The following is an 11,948-nucleotide window of genomic DNA, read 5'->3' as shown; positions in this document are numbered from 1 at the left end:
CAATAAATTTCAGGATATTCTTTACTTCCAACGCCCAGAGGAATAAACCACCAAATTCAAAGTCTGACAAACGTCTAAGTGCTTGGTTGGAAAAAAAAAAAAAAAAGTAATATTCTTGCAAGGAAATTGGGAAAAGGGCTCTAGGGCGAGGAGACTGGGCGGGTGTAGGTCTCAAAACCGCAGAAAGAGCAATCTGGGAAGAGCTTTTTTAAAAAGCGGACTCTTACAGTAAGTTTTCAGGGGCGAAAGAGGAACAGAGGGTGCTGGCATCCCATCCTACCGTCAGAGGAGGGTTTGAATCAACGTCAGATTTTTCTTGAGCAACTAAAATAATGACGACTAGCTGAAGAGTGTGCATGTGAAAATTATCAAATTTAAGGAACCGTACAATTTACTTGAGCTTTCTCCCCCGACCCCACGGGCAACAAAGGGGCCGCGGTCTGCCTGAGCGACCTACATTTGCTCCATCATCTCAGGACTGGGAGGGATCAGCCAGCGTGCGCCCTCCTCATAAAACTCTGCCCATCTGGCGAGCGCTCCCGCCTCCCGGTGGCGGCGGTGCCAGCCAGGCTCCTGGAGTTCGAGGCAAGCTGCGGGCGCTCGTCCCTCCGGTTCACCCTTTCACCCCTCCTTCACCCCCAGGCGCCACGCGGGGTGGCGTGGTTTTTCCGCCCACTCCCGCAGCCGCGCTGGCGAGACCATGAACCGCAGGGCCTCCCGGCTTTGGCGAGCCTGGAATCCGAGTCCCCCCCGCCCCAGCCGCTCCACCGGGGCGCCGGGGGCTCTAAAGAGACCGGGATGTGTTTCAAGACATCGCGATTAGAGACGCAGCTTCTAAGTCTGAACTTGTCCTCCATCTCCCCCTGACCCGCCGCCTCTGGTCTCGAAGACTCCCGGCAGCCGGCTCGGCCGCAGGCGGGGCAGCAGCCTGGCCGGCCCGGCGGGCGCAAACCCAGAGCGCCCGGCCCGGCCGCCCAGGGCATCCCGGCGGGCTGGGAGCAGAAGGCGAGCCCGGCGGCAGGAAGGGTCCGCGGGGCCGGAGCTCCGCCCCGCCGGCCGCCGGGCTAGCAGGCCGGCAAGGTGAGTGGCAGCGGCGGAGGGCGCGGCGCCAGCGGAGAGGGGCGGAGACGCGGGGCGCTGATTGGCGCGGGCTCGGGGGCGGGGCGCGTGGGGCGGGCCGGAGGCGTGGCCGGCGCCGGGCGCTGGGGCCGCGGGCGCACGGAGAGGAGTCGCGAGCGGCTGGAGCTGAGTTAGAGGAAGCGGCGGCCGCGGCCGGGGCGGCGGGGAGCCGGTGATAGACGGCGAGCTTGAGTCGGGAACGGCCGCAGGGTGGGGAGCCGGGTCCGGGGCGCGTCGGAGCCGCGCGCGCTGGAGGCGGCCGCTGCAGCCTGGGCCCCGCAGAGGAAGGAAGCCGGCCGGCGGCGGAGGTAGGCGGCGGCGGCGGCGGGTCCGGGTGTGTGCTCGGGCGGGGGAGGCGGTGCGTGCGCGCGCGGCCACCGCCGCTCTCTTCCTGTCACCGGCAGCCGCCTCTCCTCCTGCAGAGCCGAGCCAGGGGAAGCGAGCCGGGGGCCGCCGTCTCTGCCGCCGGCGCCTCCCGCCCGCCGGGCAGCCGCGGGTGCCCCTCGCGGCCAGCGTCCTGCGTGCCCCGGGCCCCCTCGCGGCTCCCGTTTCCCTCGCCCTCTTGCGAGCGGGGCGTGCGCGCCGCCCGGCGCGTTCGTCCCCGGAGTTGCAGGCGAACTCGGGCTTCCGCCACCCCTCCGCCACCGCACGCGTGTGGGGGTCCCCGCTGTGGCCTCGCTGCAGTTTTCCCGGGCCTTTCCGCACAGGAGCGCGCCCTGACCGCTGCCTTTGCGTTAGCGGGAGCGAGCGGTGCCTTCCCCCCGCGCCCTCCGGCTGCAGCCGGCTCGCCGCCTGGGGCCCTTCCGCGGGGCGGGCGGGGCGCCAGGGGTCCCCTGGAGCTCGTCCGCGGCCCCCGCCCTCCCCTTCCGGGGTGGGGGGAAGCGCGCCGCGGGGCGGCCGGTCGCCGGGGCCCTCACTCGGCGCGTGCTGCCGGCCGGGCCTGGGCAGGTTGCTGGAGGCAGGTTTGATGGGGTCTTGGCACAGCGCGGAAACCCAGGTTTTCGTAACGCGGGGCGAGACCGGAGGGACCGGCCCAGCAATATGGAGCCGGCTGGAGAGAGCGAGAGAGCGTGCAAGCCCGAGCTGAAAGATCCTGGGGAAGGGTCTGGAACCCACAGCCCTCACGCTCACTTCCCAAGGGCAGCAACTGCCCCGCAGATCACAAGACAAAGGGAACAGGAAAGCCCGGGCCGGCGGCTCCCGTGCAGAAATGTACTTGGGTAACCCGAATTCGCTCCTGAAATTAACGGTGTGAGCCGAATGGCCGTTACATGTTGAATGCAGAATGTGTGTGAACTGGATTTGGGGAAATTCTTCTGCTTCTCCGGGTGCAGTGAACATCAGAGAGGTCTCACTTTTACCGTGCGTCTCTGGTGGAGCTGCAAGCACTGTTGGTATCTGAGTATGAGTTTACTCTTTTGGGGGGTTTTATGACTTTAGAAGTGATAGGGGTTTTTCGGGTTTTTTTGTTTTTTTTTTTTTTTTTGGCGTTTTGGGTTTTTTTCAGTTCTTTTCCTCTTAGACAGTGCGAAGTGCCAATGGATAGAGCAGTTCCGGGTTTTGAATGCAGCATAAGATTGTCATTTCAGTGTGGTGGGGCTGGAGTTTTAGTTGTTCAGGCGGGATATTCACAAAGTAAGTGACCCAGGCGTTATGTGGAGTTTTTCTTTTCCTTTCTTTCTTTTCTTTCTTTCCCTTTCTTTCTTTCTTTCTTTCTCTCTAATATTTCATTAGCTTGTGCTGTGTTTTGGCAACTTTAAACATAGGTGTTAGATAGAAAGATCAGAGTAGGTAGATATTAGCTAGAAAAGGTCAGAGTAGGAAGACAGGTTTATATCTGAGACAGGCTGTCAGCAGTGGAGCAAATCATCAGGAATTTGGTGACTTCTGCAGAGAAGGCCACAAACATCTTTTATCGTTGAAAGAGGAAAAAAAAACCCCTCCTAACCGTAGTTTTTTGATAGATTACACTGTCTCGAAATAAACAGTTTTTAAAAAGCAGTGGATGATAGTTTTCTCAGGAACAAAAGTTACTTAAATTTTGGGAAGCAAGTGTTTTGGTCATTACAAAGAAAATACCGGGAGTGATTTTTCTGGGGGGGAATCCCTCTTCAGTTTGGGAAGGTGTGTTTGGTTCAGAATCAGGTTTAAACTGGAAAGGCCAGTGGTGGAGGCTCCCTGCCTTGCAGAAGTGTTGGGTTATGTCACTGCTGGCCTCTTCAGCTTTTATATGCCAATTGCAACTAGAGAGTTGTACTTTTTTCGTAGAAGTGTATAGACTTTTGTGATTGGAAGAAAGTTTTATATATCCGATACTGGCTTTCAAAATGTGATGTGCATTTGTTTTTTAACTTTCATCTTGATTTGGGGCCTGTTGTCAGTTGCATTACAGATATTCGCATTGTACACACCACTATCTGCTGTTTTATCTGCTTTTGTAAAATGATAGCATCACTGTGTCTTTTCACCTATGTGATGCTGATAGCCAACATGGAAAAGCATTTCACTTCCCATTGATTAGTTATATTGTCTTTCTATAGCTGTTTCTTTAAATTTAAATTTAAGAACAGTAAATCCCTGCAGCATTAAATTAGTTTTGGGAAACTGAAGTGGTACAATAAATCATAGATGATACGTATTTTGTTTATTGGCTGTGATGACTGTAGTACGCATTACCTGCTGGAAATGTTAAGTGCACCGAAGCTGGTTTTTAAAGGGTTTTGTATCTTCACTGCAAGCCTGTTCCACTTACTCCAATTTTGTGTTATTAAAAGTGTTGCCCATATCTTTAATTAAAATTTTCCATGAATGCCATGTAATTCTTAGGCTAGTATATTGGTCAAAATCTCCATTTTTTTCTTAGGTAGTTCAAAGGAATATTCTAAAAAGGCATTCACTCAGAAGGATTGTCCACGTGCTCATTAAAACGAAAAATTCTCGCTTAGCTCTCATTGTGTTTGCATTTTGTCATATGCAAAGTAAGTCAGTGGATAAAGAGATGGTCAGTGAGCAGGCTGAAAAAAAATGATTTCATGGTCAGGTAGAATATAGAAAGCTGAGATCATGTTTGCATTTGCTGTTTTGCTTTTAATTCTCCCACAACTGAGGCAGAAGAAAAAGGGAAGTGCCTATTTCAGTATATTATACATTTAGACAGGCTCCCCACAGCTCTTCTGTTTGGAGGACACAGGGTTTGCCAGAGAATGGAGCATCTTAGTGAAGCCCTCAGGAGACAAGAAGTTACTTATCAATGGAAGGGAGGGATTATGACTTCATTTTTACCTTTGAAGACATAATATCAATTTTATAACAGCTTTTAATAAAAAAACTTTTAGGTTGTAATTAATTTTTAAAATATTCATCCAATTTACAGCTTTTTTTCCTGTCTCCTCCACCTACACCCTAATGTGATTACCTGTCATGATTCTGCCAACGCTCTTATTGGAATTACTTGCTTAAGAGAGTGGCAATTAAAGGCCATTTAATGTACGTTATGCCAAAGCAGCTGAAAATAGACTATGTAATTACCCCTAAACTTGTCTGTTTGGGTGATGTTAGGGTTTTTGTCTATTTATTAATTTGAAAGGATAGAATGAGTGTAGTATACCTCTTGCTTTAAAAAAAAAAACCAAACCAAAAACCTACTATGAAAACATCTTTGGAGATTTTATCCTCCCAGCACTGTTTCCCTCAAAGTAAATCCAGTACGTACCCCCAGGCACCTGTAGTCAAAATAGTCTTCATGTTAACGATCACCCCAGAGAGTGCTGCAGTCACAGGAGTCTGGCAAAAGGGAGGAGGCTCCACCAGTGGGCCGAGAGAGTGAAGAAATCGAGGTGCCTGGGCCAGACTGGAGTGCTTTGCCCCTCTCCTTCCTCACTGGACCCCCAGTGGTTCAGCCCCAGGGCTCAGACTCAGGAGCTGGGGCTGTAACAGGAAGACGCTGCTGCCTTCAGTCCCTGGAGGATTGCATGAGTGCTGTCACCTTTTTTCTTTGAGGGCAGCTAGGGAGCAGCCCCCAAACCCTGCTGGAGAGGAGTGCTGTCCCTTAACTCCACCCCCTGCCTCATACCACCCTCTCACACAGCCCTGGCCCCTCCCAGGTCTCCTTTGCCCTGACCTCGGTAGAGCCACCCTCTGCCTCAGGACTAGATGGGCAAAGTCCACAAGCAGCCCTTATCTGTCTATCTATTTACTCTGAAAAGGAGTTAAAGAAACAGCAGAGTTTTATTTTGGCTAGCTGGAGGATTCTTTCAGTACAGTTTGCAGCATTTAGAGGCAGTGCAAAAGGAAATTCTTGGCAAAAGTTCTGGTTTTAAATGTGAATTCTGTAAGCGGCAGTAAGTGGCAGTCAGTACTAATAGCAATGATAGTAGTAACAATACTGCTGCTGTGGCTGCCGTTTATTAGCTGTGTGACATGAGGCAAAGTGTTTAACTTCTCTGTGCTTATTTTCCCATTTGTGAAATGGAGATGATACTTGTACCCAGGATGGTTGTAAGGATTATGTGTTGATATATGCAAAACTGGAAGAACTGTGCTTGGCCCCTAGTAAGCAATATGTCGGTATTAATTATATTAAGCTCTAATTATCAAACATGGAGCTCAGTCTTTGTATATATAATTTCCTTTAATCTTCATGATAAATAGTGGCACAGAGAGGTTTAAGTCACTTGCCCAAGTTTAGAAATCTAGGCACAGCAGGGACAAGCATCTTTGAGCGTGAAGCCCAGTGCTTATACTCACCTCCTGGCTAAGAATTTTACACAATAGCATTGTATTTTCACAAGAGGAGGGACTCTAGGTCATCTGCTTCAGTCCTCGCATCCCTTGGTCACCTCCTCAGGGCTTCTTCCCTGGGGTCATGCAGAGAACTGGAGTCCACGCCATGGCCTTTTCTGGGTGATGGGATGTGTTTCTCAGGCTCCGGAAACCACAGCCTCCCTGTGATGACCACTGAGCCTGAGAACTGCCTCCAGCTGGGCCTGTGTCTTTGCTCCTCTGGCAGTGCTGGCGCCATCCCATCACTTTGCTTCCTGGAGAGCCCAGTGTCCTTGTTGTTTGACCGGGGCTTGTCCTGTCCCCCCACCCCCACCCCCCTCAATCCTCAGAGGGCTTGCGGACAGGAGTCCTGGCTTAGATACCCTGCTTCCCCACAGTGCAGACCGAGCCCTGAGCGGCGCAGCCTGGGACACATTCTGGTTGGTTTGAAAAATGAATGGAGATACTTGAGGACTGTGACTTGCGGCTTCATCCAAGCCCATCATTTTATTTTGTTTTAATTGAGATAAAATTCACATCCTATGAAATTTTATGCTGAGCCCATCATTTTAGATTGAAATTCATTGTTAGTAGGAGATTATAACTGTTCAATTTGATTTTCATGATTTCCAGGACACCGTATTTGAAAGGTGAAAAGATTTTTAAATAATGAATTGTGGTTTTTGTTTTTTAAAAAAGCTGTGTGAATTTAGCTAGGGAGCTTGGCCTTACTCAGAGCTACCACACTGAGGATGGAGAGATGAATTATAGGGCTGGGGGCCCGGGAACCTCTCTCCAGCTTTGCAGGTGGATTGAAGGTCTCTTTTGTACTGGAACCCAGGGCTAAACTGGTGATTTTTTGGCAGGATAGAATCACACGATCAGGATATATTCTTGATTTATTTAAAGAGATTTGAAAGTATCCTTTATTCCTGCCTCCCCACCAAGTTTGCTAAATCCCCGTCCTTTGTAAGAGGGGAATGAGTAAGTCAACAAAGTCAGAGGACTTTTCAAAGAATTTTGTTTGGTTCTTTGCCTAAATGCCTGTGGGTTAGAAGGTTAAATTGCAGATTTACTTTCAAGCAGTTATACATTAAAAAGCCATGGATTGCTCCTTGTCGGGCATCAGAAACAACTTTATTCTATTCTGAGGAACAGAATGAGAATTGGTCAGTATTTTAGCAGAGAGAGAGAGAGAGAGAATCTATCTTCCAAGTAATAATACTGCAGGCAGTCTTCAAAAGGCTTGAAAGAAGGGAGCAAGATAATTCCTGTGAAGGAACTTTTTGAACTGTTGAATGTGATGTTCTGTAAGAGTAAGTTAATTTGTTATTTGTTTGTAGAATTCCGTTATACCTTTTGTTACAGTAACTTAGGTTATGCACTGTCTTTAGAACCTATGTCATAAGACTGCCTTGGTTATTTGAAAACATTAAATTATCCACATATAAAATTCTTAACCATGGAAATAGTTCTGTTGGAGCTGGGTGGAAATAGTCCAATGGACGGGTGTCTGTAGCCAAAGAGGTTGGAGCCATAAGCTTGTGAATCTGGGCAACATATAGTTTTGGCTCCACACTGATCACAGGAGAGTGATCTAGGCACTACCAGTGCCCCAGACTGCTCCTGCTGTGCTGGGGCAAATTGAGGGTGAGAGAAAAGAGACCTTGCCAGTCCTCTAAATGGGATAGCCCTGGTGCCTGTGGGTGATGCTTCACATAATCCCCCTAAGGAGGAGCTGAGTTGTTAGAAATTGTGCCGTGAGGGGTCTGGGGTAGCGGCAGGGGGCATAGATGCCAAGAAACATATAGGTGACAGAAGCTGAAGCTTGTAGAGCAGAAATGGGCAGGATTCCAGAAGAGGGCGGGCTTCCAGAAGTGATGTGCCTGGGTCTTCTCTGATTCTCTAGTTTAGGGACTTCTTTGGCGAGGATGCATCTTAATGAAGTCTCTTTGGAAGAAAACCTGCATGGTCCCAGACTTGAGGGCGCGCCTGCTGAGTTATAATGGCCTCTTTTCATGCAGGTGTTTTTTGTGAAAGAGCTGCAAACCCTATCGGTGAGGCCACTGTCAGAGTAAGTAGCAGACCCTCAAGGTTAATCTGAGAGGTCAGAGTGTGCAGGCAGGGAATCTGCAGCCTTGACCTCATGGACTTACCTGGGCCGTCCTTGTGCATCCAAGCAGGCTGAGTTTGAGCAGTAGCTTTTAGGGTATTAAAAGTGGCGACTCTGGAGCCAGACTGCCTGGATCTGAGCTCTCGTTCCACCTCTCACTTGCTTATCACGGCCAAGATATCACAGCCAAGACACTAAGCTCTCGGCACCGCACTTCCCTCCTGTGTGAAGTGAGAATGTTGATGGTACCCACCTCATGGTTACCTTGAGTGTTAAGCATATTCATACACATATAGCCCCCGGTAAATATTCGACACTGATGATTGAACGGGTTGATACATCTGTAGCTTCCAGTGTTCGATGATGACCACGCTGACAATGACACTCATTAAAATGGGCAGGGCCATCAGGAGAAGGTGTACAGCGTGCAGCAGGGCAGAGCCGCCTGCCTCCTCCCGCTGGCCAAGGTCTCTCTCTGCCTCTCCATAGGGTGCACTCCATTGGGTGCCCAAATGGCTAATCAGCTCTCCCTCTTGATTGGCTCCTCTTAACTGCTCTCCAGCCACTTAATTGGCACTAAATCATGGCTGCCCTTGGATTGTTTTGATTGGTCTTGTTGGCCTTGATGGTGGAGTCCCAGAAGATAAGAGTGGTGTGTGCTACTTATGGTCCTAGAGCCATAGAGGATCTGGGGTTCTTTCTGTCAGTCGAGGGCCCAGAGTTCTGCACAGGATTCTTACACAGAAAGTAAGGTGGTTCTTACAAACGATGAGGGAGGAGAGCTTTGTAGAGACAAGTACTGTCTCTGGCATCTGTGGCGGTGATTTGCTCCTTCAGAGTCTGGCCTTGCCAAAGTCTTCGGGTTCCTCAGGGTTCTTTATCTCTTTGCAGAGATTTAGCCTCAGGGCAGTGTAAACACAGTTTTTAGGTTTGTAAAACCTTGAGCAGACCTGGAGGCTTTCCTTACTGCAGGGTCCCCTGGTGAGGGACATGCGTAGCTACAGAGGTGTACCTACACACGTGTGCCGTGAGCAGGGCTTAGTGGTTGCTGAGGGTTGTGTAGAGGGGAGAGGAGGAATTGGGGGCGGGGAGGCAAGAGAAGGAGGAGAGAGAGGGATCCTTATACTCCCCATTCTGTTAAGAATCTCACCTAACTGGCCTCCTGGGTTATTGAAATAGAGGACGCCATAGGCAGCAGCTGGCGGAAAGATCTACCCAGCCAGTGAGGGTTTTTTTGTTTTGTTTTTTTTTTCCAAAAAAACATACATTGCCAGGAAAAGCTAACAAACATTTCAAGGCAGATTTGGAGGAATTAAATTATTCTTAGGCATATTGCCTGGTTTCCAGGCATTTGGGGTATGTAAATTTTCATGTTCTTTAGAGTTCTGTGTCTCATTTGTGACAGTACATTAGTACTAAAAATGGGATTTGCTAGTTCTACATTTTCCTGTGAATTTATGCAGTGAATATTTAATTTGATTTTGGATCTGGGGAAAGGAGAGGCTGTCTTCAAACATAACATAGTTTATTTTTCTCATATTCTCTGCTGGCTGCTTTAAATTTTTTTTTCTCTGCGGACTGCAATACAAAGTAGAATACTACCCCAAATTAATATTCTTGCTACACAAAGATCTCCAGTGTTTGTTTTTACTTCTTTTAATATGTAACTCTCCTAAGAGCGTTATTGTATTACAGCTAAGAGGCTTTAGCCATGTAAAGTTGAACACTTTACACTTCTGAATGCCAGCATAACAATTAATCTGTGATTAGATTTTGCTTCTTAAGATGCCTACACCACAGAGTGCCTATAATATTAAACTTCTAAAGGGTTCCACTCTTGAAAACTTACAAAAGCTCTCTTTGACATAGCACACCGAAATTGTGAGGCGATTGTTTTTATTGCTTTATTGTTCAGCCAGCGTAACTGAACCTTTAGTTTGCTTTTCCTCTTTATAACAAGGATAACGTGGAGAAGTGAGCGGAGCACGTAGTACGTCCCTGTACACGCTGTTCTCTGCTGTTCTAGCCGCAGTCTGCGTTGCCTTACTGCCTCTCTAGCTTAGAGAGCCTTGGACTCTCTAAGCCCTCAGCCTCCGCTAGTTTAAAAAAAATGAAAAGAAAAAACTTGTGTTTCCCGTTTCGCCCTCCACTGAGCTATTTTCATAGGGTGATCTGCAGCAGCCATCTCAGCTTTCTCTTTATTCCTTAACTTCTTAAGCTCTGGGTACTATCCTCAGTACTCCTAGACTAGCGTGGTTTTTCTCAAGTCTGAGGAGTCCGCAATGGACGAGAGCACCAGGTGACCTAGCCCTGCCCGTTTCCCCCGTCAGGAGGCCTGTGCAGGATTCAGTCTTAGAGATCAGCTTTTCCTACCTGAACCCTCTTATCCCTTCTTTCCAGGACTTTGCTTTGTCTTCAGACCTTGACTTTCCCTTCTCAGTAGCAATCACTGAACCTCGATGTTTGGTCCTTGGAACATTTTTTTTTTAACTTTTAGTGTTTTTCCTCTGATTTCTTTCATTCCATTGAGATTGGACTTGCCTTATTTGCAGTTGATTACCAAACCTCAGGTGTGTTCCCCCTCCTGAATTATAGAGCAGGTTTTCAACTACCCAGGCTTGCACCTTTAGCCCTTCAGGTGTCCTGGTTCCCTTTGCCTGGTATGGCATACTTCTCCTGACTCACATTCAAGCACCTTTGCTTCTCCCTCCCTCCCTCCCTCCCTCCCTCCTTCCTTCCTTTCTTCCTTCCTCTCATTTTAATAATTTATCATTTTTATTGCTTTTTAGGAAAGGAATCAATATAAAATTCGAACAGGAATCAACTTTGGGCTAAAGGAGAAAGTGGGAAGGAGAGAAGTTTTTCCTTTTTCTTTTGTACTTTTCTGTATAATTTATACGTTCTTTGCTCGGAAAACAAAATGACCTATGCTCTACTATTATGTACTAAGTTTTTGTCTTTTTTCTTTCTTTGGGTTAAAAATACTAATATGTTGCTAAACAGACACACAAGTAAATATAGCTCTCTGATTATCTGACGTCATGCAGAAATGAATTCTAAAAAAGCCAGTGGAGTGGATGATCTTTAAGGTCCAGCAGTCGGCCAGTGCCTTGAGCCTTGGCTCGGCCCTCCAGCCTGGGAGAAGCCCCTTCCTCTTGGCTTCTCTGCCATCCCCTGTGTCTCATATGTTTCTCATATGTTTCTTACATGCTGCAGTCTGTCTGTCTCCCCCACGAGGATCATGTACCCCGTACTGTGTGCTGCTCTCTTTCTTTTGACCCATTTTTCAGGCATGTCCCACACATGCTTCTTTCCCCCTTACTTCAGTCCTCCCCTTTCCATACCTTCTGCTGCCGCTTTGGTTCATGCTTTCATGGCCACTTGCCCAGATGGCTGCAGAACACCTTTCACGGCTTTCTTCTTCTATCCCCTTAGGAATAGAAAAACAACCCTCCCACGCAGCAGGATTAGATTGAGATTCTTCAAGTGCCACTTTGGTCCTGTCACTCCCCTTTCTCCAAGCCTTTTCCCGGCTCCCCATTGTAAATTGCATCACACATGAACTCGAGACAGGCATGCATGATGTCATACAACCCCTGCTTATCTTCCTAACCCGGATCCAGTGCTCCCCCTTCGGCTTCCGACGCATTGGACTGCCTGTTCTAGCTCTTCCCAGAATATGACAGGTGCTTCGTCACGTCTGTACCTAAGATCACACCACGCATTCTCTTCTGTCTTCAGATGCCTGCAGGGAGATGTGATCTCTTCCTTGTTTGAACTCCCTAGCTTTCTGTCTCTGCTCTTTTATGACATTTACCTCGTGGTGTTATGGTTCCTTGTGTCCCGCCTTATCTCTGAGACTTCGCCACATGCCAGCACCCCTCCCACCCCCACGGAGTGTTCTTAGAAGGCGGGGACTGCCTGCCTCACTAATCTGTGTTGTGTATACCGTGTC

At 48.6% G+C, this 11,948-nt stretch overlaps 2 protein-coding genes across 3 annotated transcripts in view; one reads left to right on the top strand and one right to left on the bottom strand.

Moving 5' to 3' along the window:
- Positions 1 to 834: 834 nt before the first annotated feature.
- Positions 835 to 11,534, bottom strand: LOC130844216 (serine/arginine repetitive matrix protein 1-like). Its single transcript, XM_057720474.1, has 2 exons — positions 11,338 to 11,534; positions 835 to 2,356 (listed from the first exon to the last, which is right to left on the bottom strand). Exons 1-2 carry the CDS (start codon positions 11,532 to 11,534, stop codon positions 835 to 837), a joined length of 1,719 nt encoding a protein of 572 aa, XP_057576457.1.
- PIK3R1 (phosphoinositide-3-kinase regulatory subunit 1) overlaps positions 1,218 to 11,948 on the top strand; it is an 86,452-nt gene continuing 75,721 nt past the window's right edge. The window contains exon 1 of one of the 2 annotated variants that reach the window (XM_057741966.1): positions 1,218 to 1,427. The gene's annotated coding sequence lies outside the window, so the exon portion shown is untranslated. Of the gene's footprint in view, positions 1,428 to 2,320; positions 2,340 to 11,948 lie in introns of those variants that run through there. The other variant, XM_057741973.1, reaches the window with a different exon arrangement.

Source organism: Hippopotamus amphibius, chromosome 1, assembly GCF_030028045.1.
Source record: "Hippopotamus amphibius kiboko isolate mHipAmp2 chromosome 1, mHipAmp2.hap2, whole genome shotgun sequence".
NCBI classification, from domain to species: domain Eukaryota; kingdom Metazoa; phylum Chordata; class Mammalia; order Artiodactyla; family Hippopotamidae; genus Hippopotamus; species Hippopotamus amphibius.
Note: the sequence above shows the minus strand (reverse complement) of the source record. Positions and strands in the feature narration are given on the sequence as shown.

Coding starts and splice junctions, on each gene's coding strand:
- LOC130844216 (XM_057720474.1), bottom strand. CDS start 11,534: ATGGGGAGCCGGGAAAAGGCTTGGAGAAAGGGGAGTGACAGGACCAAA. Junction 2,357..11,337: donor AACCAAAGCGGCAGCAGAAG/GTATGGAAAGGG, acceptor CGTTAATTTCAG/GAGCGAATTCGGGTTACCCA.